General features: G+C 40.8%; 2 protein-coding genes across 3 annotated transcripts in view; both read left to right on the plus strand.

Moving 5' to 3' along the window:
• Positions 1-21,753, plus strand: part of nmu (neuromedin U) — a 35,257-nt gene extending 13,504 nt beyond the window's left edge. The window contains exons 5-10 of one of the 2 annotated variants that reach the window (XM_060830725.1): positions 888-917; positions 1,025-1,075; positions 5,301-5,375; positions 6,955-7,008; positions 13,962-14,000; positions 21,678-21,753. In XM_060830725.1, the coding sequence (XP_060686708.1) occupies positions 888-917; positions 1,025-1,075; positions 5,301-5,375; positions 6,955-7,008; positions 13,962-13,997 (246 nt within the window). In that variant the 3' untranslated portion in view covers positions 13,998-14,000; positions 21,678-21,753. The remainder of the gene's footprint in view (positions 1-887; positions 918-1,024; positions 1,076-5,300; positions 5,376-6,954; positions 7,009-13,961; positions 14,001-21,677) is intronic. The other variant, XM_060830734.1, reaches the window with a different exon arrangement.
• LOC132815324 (phosducin-like protein 2) overlaps positions 16,170-22,469 on the plus strand; it is a 40,058-nt gene continuing 33,758 nt past the window's right edge. The window contains exon 1 of the mRNA XM_060824218.1: positions 16,170-16,199. Within this exon, the coding sequence (XP_060680201.1) occupies positions 16,170-16,199 (30 nt within the window). The remainder of the gene's footprint in view (positions 16,200-22,469) is intronic.

Raw genomic sequence — 22,469 nt, forward strand, 5'->3', positions numbered from 1 at the left:
CACATAGTGCAGGGACCCTCAGGTGACTATCCATGTGAGGTTTGTATATTCTCCCTGGTTTCCTCCAGCTGCTCCGGTTTCTTTGCGTAGTCCAAAGTACAGATTAAGTGGATTAGCCATGCTAAATTGCCTTAGCGTCCAAGGATGTGCTGGCTGGGTGGATTAGCAATGGTTACAAATATAGACAGGGGGGATGCATCAGAGCGGGCTGCTCTTCAGAGGGTCAGTATGGACTCAATGGACTGAATGGTCTGTGTCCACACTGTAGGGATTCTATGGTTGTTGGTAGATGAGTGGTGTCGGTGTGGTGAAGTGTACGAGACTAACGTGCAGTTGGTAAGATATGGCATTTGAAGGTGTATTGACTGACCTTGATTACTTGCGTGAAGTTCATTGAAATTTCAGCATTGCCATTATCCCTAAGGGAAACATTGCTGACATTGCCTTCTCAGAGTTGGTTTGGTGGATCTCCTGCCTCCCTGTGGAGATAAGACCTCTCTCTTTTTCTATTGATACACAGCACTAATACTTTCAGTAGTATGTAAAAGAATCTTAGAACCTCCTCTCTGCCACGATGGGCCATTGTCATCTCTTTTCCAGTTCCAAGTCATTGGTGTGATGAACTCCAGCACTTGTTGCAGCCAAAACTTACCATCACTCATTGCATGCTTTGTACAGGCTGGATGTTACAAAGATAGATATGAATACATAACCACAGAGTCTACCTGCTGCTTACTTTGGAATGTCAGGGACTGGTTACCTGCATTCATTTTCAAGCCTTGTCCAATCTTTCTACCTATGTATTACTTTCTACTGTATTGCTTGATAGATTATACATTTAAGTATAACTAGTGATCCAACATTAATACCAGGCAATCTATTTACAGGATTCACAAGACAAGAGCGAAAACAAAAGGGTAAGCATTATAAATTGCAGACTTTAAAGCACAGTATATATATATATGAGTAGTCTTAAGTAATTGATATATTTGACGATAAAATACTTCTCCATTTTTTTGTGCAGTTCTTATTTCATTATTCTAAGACCCATGACACAGGCAACTCTAATTTTATGGTAAGTGATGTGGAGGACGTCTTAAACTGTCTGGTAAGATTGTGTTAAAGCCTAACTTTCACTCCACTCCAGACATTAACTTCCAAGTTAGTGATCATTAAATTATACCACCAAGGCTTAAGGTTATTATTTTTCCGTTTATTGCAGAAGCTATTGTCACTACATTATTACAGCTTTGCTGGCTCAATCGGTGAGAGGAGATTTGATATTGCTTCTTAGAATTCCTAGCTGTAATTCCAGAAGAACATAACATTAACTCAGCATTCTGCAGCCTCTGAAGATGCTAGCTTTTAATTTCTTCATCACAATAATGAATATTGAATGTGGGAACATATATAATTAAAACATCAGAAACTAATTATATTCAGACAAGCCTAGAGACCTTTTTTTATTATTTTTCTTAAGGCAATAGTCTTGTGACAACACTTATCACAATGAAGTCCAGCTGCTCTACTTCAGAGACTGCCTTGGTCCCAGTGGTGGCTACTGCTTGAATTTGGTGCTGTTGGGACTGCTGGCTAATGTTGACAGTCCACTGAGCATTAAATAGCTGCAGGTAGCTCATATTTGCAGGGATAGATTCCCTGACAAATCTTCAGAGGGAAGTATGGGAAATCCTGTCATCTGAAAAGTCTGACAATGTCTGTTTATAAGATTCAGAAACATTTTCGCACTTTGCAAATGTCGGGAATATAAAAGGAGTCATATCACATTTGCTTCTTCTGACTTGAATTTAGGAACTTACAAGCATATGTTAATCTTTAAATGTTGTCAGGGTTTGTATATTTATAGTAATTAATTATTGTAGCATAGAGGCAAGAGGTGAGAAATTAGGCTCATTATAACTGTTTTTTGATTGCTACATGTGACTGTCAAGCTCAGATATGATGCTGCTGGCACAGTCACAGATCTATAGGATCATGTTGGACATCCTTGCCATGATGACAAGAGTCTGAGCTTCCACTTCAGCATCCATTCATAAGTTAACTGCTGCAATGTGATGAAGCATACAGCATCAGCATTTATCCCCAAGTGTGCGAATTGCGTTGGTTACCATTTCAGTGTTGATAAAAATGGAATTTAAGTTGAGTGCAAAACTCTGTTCTAAGTTGATAATGGAACACACCGTGATAGTGATTGTAAGATTTTTGTCCAGTTTCCTCATGTATCACCTACTTTTTGGTCCATACCCATCAACATTATACTGCGGATTGCCTCATCAATGTTCATATCTGAGTCTTCTGCAGTAGAAGTTGTTTGCAGCATGATATTCCAGAACCTGCATTGACTCCTCTGGCTGTCTATGGCTAGTGTATGATCACATGTTGATCTGTTCCTATGTTCTATTCAGATACATTTAGTGTCAACATCTGAGCTAGTAGCTGTGAGCACAAATGTCTATGATGTAGTCGGAGAGATGAAGAAGGAGTGGGAATAGGAAAGAATTATGTATGAGGAATTATATATGAGGAAACCAGCAATGATGTTTTTAGCCCTGCCATTGTCCATTCCCTAATTATTGGGCATTCTATTAATACTTAGCATCATCACTTCCATTGTTGGGTTAGGATCCGCATGTGCACTTATTCCCTCCGGTTAGCTCCTGCTGCTTCCAGCAGTGTGTGACCTTTTGCTCTGAAAGAGAGCAAAGTGTATGTAGAGTCACTGTTATTGTTGAACAGCTGGTAGTGTTTGCAATCTGTGAGAAGTGAGTGTGAAGTTTATAGCAATGCTAAATTGTGAGGATGATTTAAACTAATGTCAATTATGATGGATAGAAAGAATTGGCAAGTGAGTGGTGGGGCTGGTGTGATTTGATCAGTAAGTGACACTAGTGATGCAGTTGCTGGGGTATGACATTGAAAATTGACTTTAAACCTACGGTATTGTCCCCTGCTGAAGTGTCCAGTTACTGAACAACATGGTTATTCTGGCTGAATGCTGAGGTCATGGTAATGACCAGGTAGCTCAAAGGTTTGTACTGCAAATATTGCAACTAACAGCATGAATGAATTGCGCATTGTGATTCCCATGTTTGTTTTCAGAAAGTATCCCAATTAACCTAAGATACAATTGTGCTTAATTCTAATTAATTTCATGGTAGTAATGTCTTCTTCATCATTGTCAATGATGACAGATTATGGTTTGTCACCAATTTATGTATTTTGTGAATTCAGTTCTCATGAAGAATTATTCCCTGCACATATTATCATACTGATCTGGCATCAATCTAGTAAATCTTCCCTGAATGACCTCCAATGCATTTACATCTATTTTTAAATAAGGAGACCAAAAATGCTCACAGTATTCAAAGTATGGCCTCACTAATGCCCTACTTAGCTGAGTATATCATCCTTACTTTTATGTTCAATACCTCTCATGATAAAGGATAACTTCCCATTCATCATTGTAATTACTTTCCAACTTGCTAAATTACTAAATTTATGCGACTCATGCGCCAGAACAATTAGATCCCTGTACACATTGTTCTCCATTTAAGTAAGTCTTTCAAATGTCTGACTGGCTTTAAATAACTTATAGTTCACTTGACCATCTAAGAGCACATCCCAGGACATGGTATTTCCTTGGCAACTCAACTGGTCCACTGCAGGCAGCATAATACCCACTTGGGTAGTGTGTATTGTGTTCGTAGAGCAGGCTTCTATATATATCTTTTACCTTTCTCAGTCTGATAGGGGCAGGACAAATGTTATATAAGTATCTGAAAAATATTGCATGATGACTTGGAAATTCTCTTCTATTCAACTGTGGCACAGTCCTCAGAGCTGTCAAATAGCTTCTAGTTAGCATATTCCCAGGGCAGGAGAGATTATATAATTTTTCCATGTCTTGAAGTGAATATATTCTCCTTTATTCAAGATTATAAAGTATACGTCAGCATTGAAGAAAACAAGGTATTAAACAAAAACAAAAAATGCAGTTACTGGAAATTTGAACCAGCAGGTCAGGTAAAATCTATGGAAGAAAAAGCAAAGTTAACTTTTCCGTTTAAAGAGATTTCGTCAAAACTGTAAAAAGTTAGAGCTGCAACAGATTTTTTTTAAAGCACTAAAACAGGGAAGGGCAAGGGGTTGGGGAGGAGGCAAACAACAAAGGTACAATATCCTACAGGGTTTAATGTATAAGATATCAAATGATAAAAGGGATGATGGTGCAAGTTAATGGATAAGTAAATGCATAAAAGATGTGTCCTCAGCAAGTATAATGTTAATGTCAGCATCATCATAAACAGTTGTGCAATAAAATGGGAAATGTGGTGATGATCTGAAATGTTTTGAACTGAGTTTTGAATCTGGAAAACTGTAAAGAGCCTAACATAAAAAGAAGGGTGTTGTTACTTGAGTCTGCTCTCAGCTTCACTGAAATGTTGTAAAAGTTTGAGGACAGAGAAGTCAGAATTGGAGTGGAGTAGAGAATTAAACTGGCAGGTGACTACAAGCTGGTTGTTATGCATGCAGACTAAACAGATGTGTCCCAACCTGTATTTATCTCCCGATGTATAGGAAACTGCATTGTGAGCAGCAAATACAATACACTAAACTGGAAGAAGTACAATTCTTTGATTAAAAATAAAATACTGCACATGCTGGAAATCTGAAACAAACAGAGAAAGCTGAAGAAACTCAGCAGATCTGATGCATCTGTGGAGAGAGAAACAGAGTTAATGCTTCAAGTCCAGTATAACTGTTCTTCAGAACTGAGTTTCTCCAGCATTCTCTGTGATAGTTGCAAGTCCTTGATATTTTACCTGTAAGAATCTTCTGGGGCTGTGTGCAGTGAGAAGGGATGAAGTAAAACAGCAGTTATTTAATCTCTTGTGTTTGTTCAGGGAGGGACTGTGAGAATGAAGATGTGGTGTGAGGTGATTGAAGCATGGATCAGGCTGTTTGAAAGAAACTTTAAACAGATGATATGAGTCTTTTCTACTTCAATCTTTCAAAAATCAGTCAAAGAATATTAAATTTTTGGTATTGCATTCTCATTGTATGTGTCACTTTAAAAGAAACCTCTGCTGCTCGTCAGTAACAGATTTATAATCTGCAGGAAATTTTTATGCAAGTGACTCTTCAGCAAGAATCATTTCAGCCTGTCTGTTCTGTTTTGTTCCACATCATGTCGACATGGTTTTCTTTGAAAATGTACTGTTGTGTCACATGATCAGTTGATCATTGTTCCTCATATGTCGTTGTTCATGTCCTCTCAGTCCTCTGTCCTGCATCCTTTGCTGCAACTTGTCCCTGAGCTTCATGAGAGAAGAATGAAGAAAGGCAGAGGTGATGTACGTAATTCTTTAGTAATCCTGCCAGCACTGTCTTGTGACATTAACCTTTGTTTATTTTTCCAAGGAGAGATGGTCGTTTGGGCCAATGAACAGCTATAAGTGTGAATAGGTTGACATCAAATGATGAAGCCATTGTCAGATGGTTTCGAATTTCGTGAATTCAGCCAAACTAGTGGTTGCCCTCCATTTGTCATTTGCAAGGTTTAAGGAGTCCAAAAGTCAATTTTCAAATTTTGTGCTTAAAAATTGTTTTCGAACTTTAAGATCATGGCTATTCTTCAACCTTACTTCTATACACTTATTAAAAATGAACTCTAGGCTATGGCTAAACTCCAATTAGTACATCCATGTGTAGGTAGTTCTTTATGAGTTAAATGATTTGATAGTACTAAACTTATGACGTGGAGTGTTAAGCATGATAGGACTCTCTGTGGGAAATTGAAAGGGAAAGTTCAGGACTGCTGTATTTGATCTTCCAACTATCAATTTAAGTAGACGAGAAGCTAGAGGTTACATATGGCTACAATTTCCTATCCAGTATTCTCTGCCAGTGTCACACCTCCCTGAAAAGGATCCAATCGGGTACTATATTTTTTACTATCGATAGGTATACATCAATAGGTTAAAAAAAATTACTTGTTTGAAGAAAGATTCTTCAAATTTCTCTAAGATGAGATATTACTTAGATGAATCTGTGAACGGAATAAATATGTGATATCAACACTGCTTTCTCTCAATGAAAGACTTTGCAATATCCTATTACAATTTATTCTATTACAATAGATGGATGAGACTTTTGTAACTTAGTGAGATGTGACAGTTAAGTACATTTAATGACTGCTTTTACGACAGATAAGAATTAAGATGGTGTAATTGATTAATTCCTTCAAATCCGTATTATGTGCAGACATATTTCACAATCTTCTGCATTTTGGGACACTACAGATTAATATATTGATAATGGATAATTTCAGAGTAATACACTATTAAATTATTCTTTGTCTGACCTATATTAAAATTCTCACACATCATTAAAGTGCTGACTCACTTAACTGCCAAAGCACATTACTGCTGCATTAAATGCTTCATTTTAAAAGTACTTTGTAGAAAAATACAATTAGACCTTTTGTTTAGGAAATGTTCGCACTAAACTGTGACATTCCTATATTAAACACTTACAAACAGAAAGAATTTGAGATTTGTATTTTCCAGCCTTTCATAACTATTTCCATAACTAGATACTAAAGCTAGACCCCAATCATCGAGGATATAATATCTACCTTATGGGGTATCGGTTACATGGATCTCAAGATAATATCAAATTGACTGAACATTAATAATAACGACCTTGTTGTAATCAATAACTTCCTACTTGACACTATTGGTAACAATCAATGGATAAGTCCTAATCATCAACATTAGTGCAGATTGTTACTTTCATATATTTCACAGGATAAACAAGTGTAAGAGAGATACAGTGCCATTTTAACCATTGTCTGGAAAAAGTGCAACTGACTGGAAATACATATCTCATTCATATTATGGGTTAATTCAATTCTTTTTGTTCTTGTTTTAGGAAGAATTTCAAGGACCAGGTGGAATTCAAAGTCGAGGCTTTTTTATGTTTAGGGTATGTGCCACAATCTGTAAACTCATATCACAATTCTGCAAACCTCTTAGCATTTGCATCCAAATTTAGATACATTAAATGGCTAGGATATGCTCAGTGGGGGACTTGGGTTGGCATGGGGCATGGGCTGAAAACAAGGTTATGATGCAGCAACATAACTATGTTAATTCATCTGAACTTTCATTGAAAAGAAATTGATCAATAACGTGATCAAAGTATCTGTACAATAGGTTTTCTGACAATTCTGCTATTAAAGTTCTTTTGATTGGCATAATTCATCAAAGTTTGAGCTTAATGGTGTATATTAATGGGCTGGATGTAAGTTTGCTCACTGAGCTGGAGGTTTGTTTTAAATGTTTCATCACTATGCTAGGTAGCATCATCAGTGAGCCTCTGGTGAAGCACTGGTGGTATGGCCTGCTTTTTATGTATGTGTTTAGCTTTCCTTGGGTTGGTGACATCATTCCCTATGGTGATGTCATTTCCTGTTCATTGACTACAGTTCAGCCTTCAACACTACTATCCCCTTGAGACTGATTACTAAACTTATTGATCTCGAACTAAGCCCCACACTCTGCAACTGATCCTCAGTTTCCAGACCTACAGGCCACATTCAGTGAAGATTGGGGACAATATTTCATCCTCACTAACACTCAACACTGCGGTGCATACTCACCCCCTTACCGTACTCACTGTATATCCATGACTGCATCGCCAAATACCAGATGAATGCCATTTACATGTTTGCTGATGACACCAAAATAGTCAGTCAAATCTCAGATGGCAATGAAACAGGCTACAGACAAGAGGTGGAAGACCTGGAAAAATGGTACACTGAGAACAACCTAGCTCTCAATGCCAGCAAAGCCAAGGAACCATTATTGACTTTCGGTGGGATGTTACTCATGCCCCCTGACACATTAACAGCACAGCGGTGGAACGAAGGAAGAGAGTGTCAATCTCCTGGAGTGGTCATCCACAACAAGCTTTCTTGGACTCCTCATGTGGACACACTGGTTACAAAAGCCCAACAATGTCTCTTCTTCCTCAGGCAGCTAAGGAAATTTGGCATGACGGCGAATATCTTTGCCAACTTTTATTCGTGCGCCATCGAGAACATTCTGTCTGGATATATCACTTCTGGTACGGCAACTGTACCATTCAAGGTCAGAGACAGTTACAGAGTGGTGAACTCAGCCCAGTCAAACGCAAAGGCCAACCTCCCATCTCTTGAATCCATCTACCAGGCTCATTGTCAAGGAAAGGTTGCCAACATTCTCAAAGATCCATTCCACCCTGGCAAATGTTTTTCTACTACTTCTACCATCGAGGCGAAGGTACAGAAGCCTGAACACACGCACCAGCCGGTTTTGAACAGTTTCTACCCTACTGTTGTTAGAATACTGAATGGACTCACAAACTCTTAACATTCGGCAATACCTGTGTTTTTGTTTTTGCCACTGTTTACTTATTATTTACTTATCTATGCTACTTAACTATGTGATCTGCCTGTATTTCTCTCAAGACAAAGCTTTTCACTGTGCCTCAGGACATGTGACAATAAATTCAATTCAATTTTTCTCAGCGGGTGGTAAATGGAATCCAAGATTTTTGATAGAGTTCGGCTGGAATGCCATGCTTCAAGGAATTCTCATGCGTGCCTCTGTTTGGCTTGTCCGAGGATGGATGTGTTGTCCCAGTCGAAGTGGAGTCCTTCCTCAATGGTATGTAAAGATACTAGTGAGAATGGCTTGTGTCTTTTTGTGGCTAGTTGATGTTCATTTATCCTGGTGGCTAGTTTTCTGCCTGTTTGTCCAATGTAGTGTTTGTTACAGTTCTTGCAAGGTATTTTGTAAATGCCGTCGCCGCAGCCACTTCCGCCCCCACTGACATCACTAACCTGCATGACCACAACACCTCAGGTGTCTCCGCCCCCATGCCGTCTTTCGTCACCACACGTAACCCCGCCCTCACGCCGACCTTCGTCACCACCCGTAACCCCGCCCCCACGCCGACTTTCACCACCACGTGTAACATGGCCCCCACGCTTACTTCCGTCACCACGCATGACCCCGCCCCCACACTGAGCTTCATCACCAGGTCTAATCCCGCCACTACGTCGATCTCTGTCCCCGCCCCTAACCCCGCCCCCACCCCCAGCTCCAGTCCCACACCAGGTCCTAGCTCCCAGCCTTGCCGGATCTTCACCATCCCTCCAGACCTCCCACTCTATGAGGATGAAACATCGGTCCTCAGCAGAGGCCTCACCTTCATTCCCCTACGCCCTCGGATTAATGAGTTCAACACGCGGCGAGATATTGAACAATTCTTCCGCCGCCTTCGCCTCCGTGCCTACTTTTACAACCAAGACTCCCACCCACCCTCTGAAGACCCCTTCTCCCGCCTCCAACACACCCCATCCACCTGGACACCCCGTGCTGGCCTCTTATCCGCCCTCGATCTATTTATAGCCAACTGCCGCCGCGACATTAACTGACTCAACCTGTCCACCCCTCTCACCCACTCCAACCTCTCACCCTCAGAACGTGCAGCCCTCCACTCCCTCTGCTCCAACCCCAACCTCACCATCAAACCGGCAGACAAGGGAGGCGCGGTAGTAGTTTGGCGCACCGACCTTTATACCGCTGAGGCCAAACGCCAGCTCGCGGACGCCTCCTCTTATTGCCCCCTTGACCATGACCCCACCTCACACCACCAAACCATCATTTCCCAGATTATCCATAACCTCATCACCTCAGGGGATCTCCCATCCACCGCCTCCAACTTCATAGTCCCACAACCCCGCACCGCCCGTTTCTACCTCCTGCCCAAAATCCACAAACCTGACAGCCCCGGCCGACCCATTGTCTCATCCTGCTCCTGCCCCACCGAACTCATCTCCGCGTACCTCGACACGGTTCTGTCCCCTTTAGTCCAAGAACTCCCCACCTACGTTCGGGACACCATCCACGCCCTCCACCTCCTCCATGATTTTCGCTTCCCCGGTCCCCAACGCCTTATCTTCACAATGAACATCCAGTCCCTGTACACCTCCATCCCCCATCACGAAGGACTCAAAGCCCTCCGCTTCTTCCTTTCCCGCCGCACCAACCAGTACCCTTCCACTGATACCCTCCTTCGATGGACTGCAATGGTCCTCATCCTGAATAACTTCTCTTTCCAATCCTCCCACTTCCTCCAAACTAAAGGAGTTGCCATGGGCACCCGCATGGGCCCCAGCTATGCCTGTCTCTTCGTAGGATATGTGGAACAGTCCATCTTCCGCAACTACACTGGCACCACCCCCCACCTTTTCCTCCGCTACATCGATGACTGTATCGGCGCTGCCTCGTGCTCCCACGAGGAGGTTGAACAGTTCATCAACTTTACCAACACCTTCCATCCCGACCTCAAATTCACCTGGACTGTCTCAGACTCCTCCCTCCCCTTCCTAGACCTTTCCATTTCTACCTCGGGCGACCGACTCAACACAGACATCTACTATAAACCGACTGACTCCCACAGCTACCTGGACCACACCTCCTCCCACCCTGCCCCCTGTAAAAACGCCATCCCATATTCCCAATTCCTTCGTCTCCGCCGCATCTGCTCCCAGGTAGACCAGATCCAATACCGTACAGCCCAGATGGCCTCCTTCTTCAAGGACCGCAGATTCCCCCCAGATGTGATCGACGATGCCCTCCACCGCATCTCCTCCACTTCCCGCTCCTCCGCCCTTGAGCCCCGCCCCTCCAACCGCCATCAAGACAGAACCCCACTGGTTCTCACCTACCACCCCACCAACGTATCATCCGCCGTCATTTCCGCCACCTCCAAATGGACCCCACCACCAGGGATATATTTCCCTCCCCTATCAGCGTTCCGCAAAGACCACTCCCTTCGTGACTCCCTCGTCAGGTCCACACCCCCCACCAACCCAACCTCCACTCCCGGCACCTTCCCCTGCAACCGCAGGAAATGTAAAACTTGCGCCCACACCTCCTCCCTTACTTCTCTCCAAGGCCCCAAGGGATCCTTCCACATCCGCCACAAATTCACCTACACATCATCTATTGCATCCGCTGCACCCGATGTGGCCTCCTCTATATTGGGGAGACGGGCCGCCTACTTGCGGAACGCTTCAGGGAGCACCTCTGGGACGCTCCCCAACCAACCCAACCACCCCGTGGCTCAACACTTTAACTCTCCCTCCCACTCCACCGAGGACATGCAGGTCCTTGGACTCCTCCATCAGCAGAACATAACAACACAACGGTTGGAGGAAGAGCGCCTCATCTTCCGCCTGGGAACCCTCCAACCACAAGGGATGAACTCAGATTTCTCCAGTTTCCTCATTTCCCCTCCCCCCACCTTGTCTCAGTCGATTCCCTCGAACTCAGCACCGCCCTCCTAACCTGCAATCTTCTTCCTGACCTCTCCGCCCCCACCCCACTCCAGCCTGTACCCTCACCTTGACCTCCTTCCACCTATCACATCTCCATCGCCCCTCCCCCAAGTCCCTCCTCCCTACCTTTTATCTTAGCCTGCCTGGCACACTCTCCTCATTCCTGATGAAGGGCTCTGGCCCGAAACGTCGAATTTCCTGTTCCTTGGATGCTGCCTGACCTGCTGTGCTTTAACCAGCAACACATTTTCAGCTCTGATCTCCAGCATCTGCAGACCTCACTTTTTACTCGACTATTTTGTAAATGACATTGGTTTTGCTTGTTGTCTGTGTAGGGTCTTTCAAATTCATTAGCTGCTGTTTTAGTGTGTCGGTTATGCCATCTGATACCTGAAAAAGTCATTTTAGTTAGAGGATTAAATTACAACTTCCAGGATGTGGACAAGAAAGATTTCTTAGCAACAATAGAAACAACACTGAAAGACAACAAACTCACAGAAGAAATCCAGGATACCATCAGACTGACAATCACACCAACATTAAGCAGGAAAAAGGAGGGAAACATATTCAATACACAAGAAAGGAAAGCACTAGACAGACTATAAAATGATAAAAAAATTGTTATCCTACCTGCAGACATAGGATGCTTGACAGTCATTTTAAATCAAAGAGACTACATTGAGAAAGCAAACGCACTGCTTGCAAATACCAATACTTCTCAACAAGTTTTATAGATCCGACCCCACAAATGGATAACCGAATCACAGCCCTACTCAAAAAACTTCAGAAATCTGGAGAAATAATTAAAACTGACTTCCAAAAAGTGAAACCAGATGGATCCTACACATCCCTCTTCTATGGATTACCCAAAAATCACAAACCAGGAACCCCCTCAGACCCTTAGTCTCGCCACCCAGAACACCAACTTACAGATTAACCAAAGAGCTATACCACACACTAAAACACTTAGGAGACGACTCATGCCACTCCATCCACACCACCCATGAATTTCTGAAGACCATCAAAGACAGCAAGGTAGAAGAGAATGAAATAATGGTCTCCTTTGACGTCACAGCCCTATTCACATCCACCAACATAAATCTGGCAAAGGAAACACTGGCTACACTACGATAAAAGATACAGATACCAAACACCACCAGCTTCATCAGCAAGGACAATATCATCAAGTTAGTGGACCCTTGCCTTACCACCCACTTCACCTTCAACAGTAAAACCTACAGACAAACCAACAGAACATCCATGGGATTTCCGATATCAGGGTTCTTAGCAGAGGCAGTAATGCAGAGACTCGAACAAGCAGCTCTGACAACCATTCAACCCAAACTTTGGGTCTGCTACGTGGATAACACCTTTGTCATCAGTAAACAAAACAAATTAGAGGAAACCTTCAAGACCATCAACAATACCTTTACTGGCATAAAATTCACTAAAGAGGAGGAAAACAACAACACACTGCTATTCCTAGATGTTGCACTACAGCAAACAGCCAATGAGGAACTTCAAACCAGCGACTACAGGAAAACAATACATATAGAAGCAATCATCCTAACATCCACAAACAAAGCTGCATTAGAACATTATTTCAACGAGCCACCACACACTGCAGCACAGAGGAACTGCACAGAGCAGAGGAATATCGCTGATACAGTGTATTCAAAAAGAATGGGTACCCAATGAACAGTCTGCCGATTTCTCAGCAACAAACCGAAACAAGCAGACAAAACGCATCCAGAAACCCAGGCCACTGTATCCTACATCAAAAACATCTCGGAAATGACTGCCAGATTAACAGGCCTCTTGACATCATGGTAACCCACAAATCCACCAATTCTAACGCAGCAGCCAATGAACTTGAAAGACCCTATACAGGCAACAAGCAAAACTAATGTTATTTACAAAATATGCAAGAACCGTAACAAACACTACATTGGACAAACAGGCAGAAAACTAGCTACCAGGTTACATGAACATCAACTAGCCACAAAAAGATATGATCCACTTTCACTAGTAACTTTTACACACAGGTGAGGAAGGACACCACTTTGACTGGGACAACACATCCATCCTCGGACAAGCCAAACAGAGACATGCATGAAAATTCCTGGAAGCATGGCATTCCAACCGGAACTCTGTCAACAAACACATTGACTTTGATCCCATTTACCACCGCCTGAGAAAAATAGCAGGAAATGATATCACCACAGGAAATAACGTCACCAACCCAAGGAAACCTAAACACATAAATAAAAAGCGGGCCATACCACCAGTACTTCACCGGAGGCTCGTTGCCGAAACGTCTGAAAACAGAACTTCCAGCTCAGTGAGCAAACTTATATCCAGAATCTCAACCTGAACTACAAATCTTCTCAAAACTCATTAATGTCTCTTAATGTACAGATTATTAGGAATGAGTCTGACTGTCTTTGACTAACATTATGACAGGCAATCTCAAGGGCCCTATGGTTACTGTTTCAAAAGCTCAATTTTCCATAGATAATTCATTATTTGTTTTATATACTTTCCCTAGCCACGCAACGGAAGAAGATCATCTAGTTTTCGCTAACAGGTACTTTTCTTCAAATCAGTAGTCTGAACTCATGTGTTGGAATGATAGTTACAAAATGATCATTTGAATCATTTACAAAATTTATTTGTCAAGATCTAATTATTCTGTTTACCTTATTGCCATTTTCTAGTGCAGTCTAATGACTTGTTTCCGTAATTCAGGATATGTATTTTGTTTTCACTGCGAGCTTTGTTTTCTGTTGGTGATAAAATTTGAAGTTGATTTCTGTTTATGGATTCATAGCAACATCCAGTTGTGTTAAGCTTTGATATCTGATATTGTGCTGTGTCTAAGTTAGGATCACTGGTCCGTTCCATTCAATCATAGAAAATAATTCAATTCCTTCTGCTATCTACCGGCAATGATTCTGTTGGGAATAAGTTTGGCATTATATTATCATATAATTTTTTAATCACTCATGGACGTTGGCATCACTGGTGTGCCAGCATTTATTGCCTGTTCCTAGATGCCTTTGACAAGGTGGTAGTGAGCTGTCTTTTTGAACTCTTGCAGTCCATGTGCTGGAAGTAGACACACAATTCTCTTAGGGAGCAAATTACTTGGGTGAATCTTGCTGCTGTTTTATATTCTTCCTGATATTTATTTCCCTTCTTTTGGACAGAGAAATTTTGACCAATGTCAAATAGGCTGTCTATTTGCTACCATTCTTTTACAATATCATACCAAGTAAAATTTATTTACAATTAGATTTTAGAAGATGCAAATCCAGAGCAAACTAAACAGTAATGGAAACGTCCTGGGGAAAATTGATATACAGAGAGTTCTGGATGTTCAAGTCCATTGTTCCCTGAAGGTGGCAACACAGGTCAGTAGAGTGGTCAAGGAGGCATACGGAATGCTTTCCTTCATCGGGTGGGGTATTGAGTACAAGAGTTGGCAGGTCATGTTACAGTTGTAGAAGACTTTGGTTCAGCCAAATTTGGAATACTGCATACAGTTCTGGTTGCCACATTACCAAAAGGATGTAGGTGCTTTGGAGAGGGTGCACAGGAGTTTCGCCAGGATGTTGCCTGGTATGGAGGGTGCTAGCTATGAGGAGAGGTTGAGTAGATTAGGATGATTTTCATTAGAAAGAAGGAAGTTGAGGGGGACCTGATTGAGGCCTACAAAACCATGAGAGGTGTAGACAGGGTAGATAGCAAGAAGCTTTTTCCCAGAGTGGACAACTCAATTACTAGGGGTCACAAGTTCAAAGTGAGAGGGGAAACAATTAGGGGAGATATACATGGAAAGTTCTTCACGCAGAGGGTGGTGGGTGCCTGGAATGCGTTGCCAGTGGAGGTGGTGGGGCGGGAACCATAACGTCATTTAAGATGTATCTAGACAGATGCATGAATGGCAGGGAAAAAAGGGATACAGATCCTTAGAAAATAGGCGGTAGATTTAGATAGAGGATATGGATTAGCACAGGCTTAGAAGGCCAAAGGGCCTGTTTCTGTGCTGTAATGTTCTTTTGTTCTTTGTTCCAATCTCTTTCAAAACTTTCACATTTACTCCTTAGCTTAATTTATTGAGTGTTCTCATCCCTAAAAATGACCTCTGCACAATTTATTTCACTCCTGAACTTTTAAAATCTTTTCTCACTATTATTTCATTCTTTAATATGATATTTATTTTCACATTTACCTCAATCATTCTACTCATATATTATCTCTTGTTTCTTACTTTTATACCACAAGAAAGCTAATGAATGTTGCCCTTTATGTTAAGAAGATAGAGGTACAAAGACACAAGAGTTATACAAAACTCTAGTTAGATCCCACTTGCGGTATTGTTAGCAGATCTGGGCACCACATTTAAGGAAGGATATATTGGCCTTGGAGAGAGTTATGTAGATTTACAAAAATAATACTTAGACTTCAGGTGTTAAGTTATGAGAAGAGATTACACAAACTAGATCTGTTTTCTCTAGAATTTAAAAAGTTAAGGGTGATCTGATCAAAGTTTTCAGGATATTAAAAGGATAATACACGGTAGTTAAAGATAAATAATTTCCACTGGTTGAGGATTCTAAAACTGGGAGTCATTGACTGAGAATTAGAACAGACTGTTCAGGAGGGATATTAGGAAGCACTTCTACACACAAAGGATGGTAGATGTTTCAAACTTTTTTGCACAAATTGCTGTGGATGCTGGATCAGATCTGCGATGGACACAGAATTAGGAGATATTGGCCAGGTATGTGGAGTTAGGCCACAAATCAGCCATGATCTCACTGAATGGGAAACAGGTTGACAGGGAGGCATGGCTTACTCTTGTTCCGACGTTCCACTTCATTTTATGCAGTTGCCTCATTTGAGCAATAAACTGAACACTTAGAGCAATGAACAGGTAAAAATCTCTTTGTATACAGAACTTCAATGCTGTCAATTTTACTTTTATGGATACTGGTATCTGAAGGGAATGCCATTTACAGCAAGAATATCAAACTTATGCTCCTTTCCCATGGACATAAGGAATAAGATCATAATATCCTCTGAAGTAGAAGCAGGTATAGATTATTGGTCCTGAGCTGCTGCTGAATGTGGTCTTTCTCTACTTGGTACCTGCCTGCCACAGACCTTAAACTCTTTATGCATCAAAAATCTATCCAACTCAGCACAGAATATAAATCGGAATATTGATGAACAAACTCAGGAAGTCTGGCAGCATCTATGGAGAGAAAGCAGAATTAACGTTTCAGGTCCAGTGACCTTTCTTCAGAATGTTCTGGAAATTTGTTTTGGAAAATAATCAATGGAACCCAAAATTGATACGACTGCAGCAGTGATTACATTTCTATTTTCCAGACACCAGACCATGTTTCCAGGATTCTGAATTAACGACCTAAATGCACAAATACCGATGGGTTTACATCAAATTAAGTAGAAGGCACATTACCTAATTAATTTGCAGGGATGGCCAGTGGCAGGTAAACTAATCCACAAATTCCTTCACCGCAAACAGGACTTTACATACATTTTTTTTTGAGGAAAGGATTGATCTGATAGTTTCATAGACTGAAACACCAAATAACCCCAGATTAAATTATTGATAACATTATCTACAATATAATACATTATCCTCTTTTAGTCCCTTTTTTCCATAACAATTATTTTACATTTGTCTACCATGAACCAATGTGAATTGCATTCGCTATGTATTAAACATGGTATCTACCAAATTCTTAAGAAGAAACATTCAATGGACTGCCTCTTGTTGCTTTATATTGTCAACCCCTCTGCTGGCATATTGCACATACTTCTTCAGATCAGTGTAGAGGGCTGAAATGAACAATAAAAAACATTGCATCCTTCCCCTTCTTTAGAAATGATATGCATATTTTCTTTACCTTGAATCAATAAGCTAAATAAATTGCCAAAATACGTTATGGAATTGAAAGTAGAAGTCAAACATAATTTAAACATTCAACTTCACCAATGTATTATATCAATAATTTTTTTTACCATTTCCTTTTCTTAAAATTGATATGTGGTACAGAATTTATGCTTAGTCATGTAGAATGAGATAAAAGATTTGCTAGGATTGAAAGTAATTTACTTTTGCAGCAAAATAGCTAAAGCAGGATGGATGTAGGAATTGAGTCTGGCATCAGGGGTTGTCTCACGTTCTCCATTTGCGTTGTTGATATTTAAATCAGATTCCATGCTCATGGATGGTGTTTTCAGTGCTTTGAAGATGATATATTCTTGGTGATGACTTATGAATCATTCGTTGCAATGATCATTGATCCCTTTCCATTGACCACAACAAATGACTGGATGTCACACAAGATTATTTGCTTTCCAACATGACCCACCATGTTGCACAAACACTCTACCTTCTGGCTTTAGTGGTACAACTTTGACTTTCATCTTACACTGTGTTAACTTTCATGTGATCCTTCTGTACTTAATCATGCCTGTTTGCCTATTGATCATTAGTTATGGGAGATAGCTGTGGGAAGATGTGTGAGTGTTGGATGTGTAATGTTGAGCGTAGCTGGACACTTCCAGAAGTCACAAGGAGACTTGCTTGCAAAGTCATAATTGCAAAGAAAATATTCCAACCTCAGCTTCCTCAGCTTACACATAGCACTTGTATGCGCTGTGTGTATGAATGTCTTGAGTTATCCATTACTTCTCGGCCAGCAGAGTGCGATTTTTCAATGTGTGCATTCCACATGGTTTGTGAAGTTGCTGAACACACCTCTGTTAAGTGAGTCTATTGTCACTTCTCACTGTCTAAGGGATTCCAAATAAAGTGAAAATCTGATCACGCTTTGGAATTACTACCTTCATTGAGATAGACATAACTATTTCCACAACTGTGAATCATCATTGATAACAAACAAGCATTTGCCCATGAGAAAATCTGTGAAGTCAACACAAACTTTGGTGAGCAAGTTGACATGTTGAATGAATCATGAAGATTTAACATTTAATTGTTTGACATGGTGAATGCCAAACTAATTTTTTGGTCAAATCCAGGAACCATACCCTATCCTGAAGGAATTGTTTAGTTTTGACAATTCCCCAGTGATCTTCATGTACTATAGCTACACCATATTCCCTCCAGGATAGCAGATTGTCAGTGCTATTGCTTTGTAACACAAGACTGGTGAGCTCATTTCAAATATTGTGAAGATCTTGTCTGTGAGAGGTTTTGCTTGTAGACAGGCTATCAATAGCTATAATATATAGTTGGGATGCCTCACCTTGTTTTATCGATGCTGTGACATTAGCTAGTTTTAGTGACTTTGACACCACATTTAGGCCTACATTGTTAGGATGCTGTTCAGTAATCTTTTCCATGACTACTGGAACTGACAATGGATATTGTGAAATGCATTATGCTGGCTTGAGTGTACCTGGCTGACACTCAAAATGAAACTCATGCTCTTACAGTTGAAAAATCCAATGCTCTATTAGAGTGGATGATTTTCTATAAGAGTTGTTAAACAAGACTGTTGTCTGTAATCAATTATAACTTTATACTCACTTCCATATAAATAGAGATAAAAATGTGAAATACTGAAGCGATTGACAACACCTCTCTCTAGTTGCAAATATTCCTCTACAACTTTAGTGCTTAGTTGATATTGTGGCAATTGATGTGTTTCCAGCTTTGTCTCTCTCTGCACAAACACTGCACCTAACCCCACAGGGCTCATAGCCTGGGTATTTTCCTTTGGACCATTGGAGACATTTGTGCAACTTGCTCATAACCACTGGTTGATCCAATATACAGCCTATTTGAACAATTTACTCAACTCCAACTTTGTGAGCTCTTTCATTGGACCGCAGGTGGAAACAGACAACATAAAAAGGTCAGGATTGAAATGATCCCTAACAGGATTTGCAAAAATTTCAATTTGATCAGATGATAATCCACTGAACACTATGATCAACAGTGCTGTTTCTGTTTTCATTCAAAAAGCACTTATTTTCGTACAGTGTATGGTGAAATTTCCCAAGACATTGTAAACATGTATGCAAGTGAGTTGGAACTTCACTTTCAGTGTGACTTTAGATGAGAATGTCATCATTAATATTCAGCGTGCCTTCAAATCCTTGAAATGCGGACTGAATTGTGCAGAAAAACTCAGCTACTGAATTGACTTCAAAGTTGAGCTTCTTGTTTAAACAGATTTTTAATTGTGAATAGAGACCACTGTTTTCCTTCATTCAGTGACAGTTCATGTGCCAGCTCAGCTTTGACACACCATGCCTGCAAAATTATTGTCAAAGGCTATGTGAATAAAGGGTCATTGGTTATGGGATACAAGTGTGTGTGTGTGTGTCTGGCTGCTTTATTTCGACATTGAGCTAAATTTGACAATCTCACTTTCACTTTTAAATTCAAAGCTTTTCTGACCAGTGGAGGAGTGAGACATGACAGGAATCAGATCACCCCTCCGAATTGGGTTATAACAATCACAGGAACAACCAGTACAAATCCATCAGCCACTGACCCATAAATAGTTGATGATCCCTTTCAGTAGAGTTAGTGGGAGACCTTTTCTGCTGAGTGTGTGTTCAGCCATGTGTCATTATAGGATGTACTGAACCAATGCATTGAACTGCAAAATGGCAGATCCAGGGTCAACAGTATTGCAGTAAATCAATGTCATGATCTGTTTGCACTGCATGATCATTTCAGGTCTCACCAATATAGAAACTCACACAAGTATTCACACAGGAGTATTCTTCCACTGAAAATGTCATCTGTTCCTTCAAAATCCTTCCTAGGATTCAAAATGTCCAAGCAACCCAGTGCTATGGATGCACATTTTCACTGATGATGTGACTAGGTGTATCATCATCTAACCTACTTAGACTCATACAACATGGAAATAGGCTCTTTGGCCCAACTCATCCATCTCGACCAGGTTTCCTAAACTGACCTAGTTTAATTTGCTTGCATTTGACCCATATCCCTTGAAACATTTCTCTCTAAACATTTCCTATTCATGTACCTGTCAAAATGTCTTTTACATCTGCCTCTACTACTTTCTATGGCAGCTCATTCCATATACGCACTATCCTCTTGCATGAAAAAGTTGCCCCTCAGGAAGATGTTCAGCCGTGATCTCATTTGAATGGTGCAGTAGACTCAAATGGCTGAATAAGCTACTCCAATTCATATTTCTTATGTTGTTGTGAGATGGAGCTCCTGTTTCATCTCTTCTGTGCTCTGATTTTTCACAAATGATCCAGTATGATTTATTTTTTTAGAAAAGGGGCAACAGACCTTTGTTGATGACATTCTAATTCTTCTACATGACGTCCCTGAATTTGAAGCCAAGCTTTATGGGAGTTTAAATCCTGCTGTCCCACAGTGAAGGACAATAAGGAGTGTAGTGGAACAGAGGGTTCTTGGAATTAAGGTTCACAGTTCTCTGGAAGTGGAGTCACAAGTAGACAGGGCAGTGAAGAAGGTTTTTGGCACACTGGCCTTTATTAATCAGGTCATTGAATGTAGAAGTTGGGAAGTTATGTTGCAGTTATACAGGAAGTTGGTGAGGCTGCACTCGAAATATTGTGTTCAGTTTTTGTCACCTTGTTATAGGAAGGATGTTATTAAACTGGAAAGAGTGTAGAAGAAATTTACAGGAATGTTGCCTGAACCCTATGGTCTGAGTTATATGTAGAGGTTGGACAAGCTAGGACGTTTTTCTTTCAAACGTAGGAGATGGTGGGGGAGCCCGTGTCGTGGTGTATAAGATCATGAGAAACATGGATAGGGTGAATGCACTCAGTTTTTTTCCCAAGGGTTCGGGAACTGAGGACTAGAGGGCATCGGTTTAAGTTTAGAGGGGAAAGAGTAAAAAGGAACCTGAGGGGAAACTTTTTATACAGAGGGTGGTACATATATGGAAGTGGTATAGACGGGTACATTAACAGCATTGAGAAGGCATTTGGACAAATACATGGATAGAAAAGGATATGGACCAAGTGCATGGATGGACATTTTGGTTGGCATGGACCAGTTTGGGCCAAAGGGCCTATCTTCATGCTGTAGGACTCTATGACTCCCAACAGTGTTATACCAGTGAATACCATTTTCAATTCTGTGGAGTTGTAATTAATTTAAATGGTTTAAGTAATTTGAAAACGAATCTCCAGTGCAAGAGATTATTTACTGTGTAACTATTACAATAATTTCATTTTGCAGGAAGACGAATACCTGTAGCAATGATTGACATACATGATGATATTGGTGTGCAGACAGCAATGTACAAGCAGCCATGTATACGCCCTTCTACACTGGCCTGTTTAATTGCTTAGTTTTGTCTTTCAAGTACTGCGCATGCTAACTTAATATGCTTTGTTAAAAACATTGTTGTTTTCCTTATGAATTGCACCAGTAGAATTGAAAGTAAATCAGTGAAATGTTACAGTGTATTTTAGTAAATTATGGCTTCACTATAATTAGTGTGTAAATACACTTTAAGGCCAAACATTGATGTAATATGCTGCATGTTACTACATTCCATTCTCTGTTTACAATGCCATCACTACATGTACAAGTTAAATTAAAATTCTTAATAATGATTTTGTTTGCCTTTATCTTAAGAAGTTCCCCGATTTGATGATTTATTCTTTAAAAGTGCTGTGAAATGCCTGCAGTGTTTCATTCTATGCCACCATGAACATACTATTCTTTGCAATGAAGAAATTATGAGGATAGTTCTCTCATTCACCCCATCTGTGGCTGTCTTCCAATTGCAACAGGTGCCAGTCTTGCAATGAGATTTTGGGTCATCTACAAAAAACTTTGGTTCTTTTCTCCATGATAAATTTTAATCCCTAGTTACACCATTCCTCAAACAGCTGTAAGAAGGCTAGTTACAGTGGACAAATATAAACTCTCCTCCTATGCACTTTCCTCCACTCCCATCTATTAAAACTCAACCCCATATACTTTGTGATGGAGAGGCAATGTTATGACAACTTCTGGATTGCT

Source organism: Hemiscyllium ocellatum, chromosome 1 (genome assembly GCF_020745735.1).
Source record: "Hemiscyllium ocellatum isolate sHemOce1 chromosome 1, sHemOce1.pat.X.cur, whole genome shotgun sequence".
NCBI lineage: Eukaryota > Metazoa > Chordata > Chondrichthyes > Orectolobiformes > Hemiscylliidae > Hemiscyllium > Hemiscyllium ocellatum.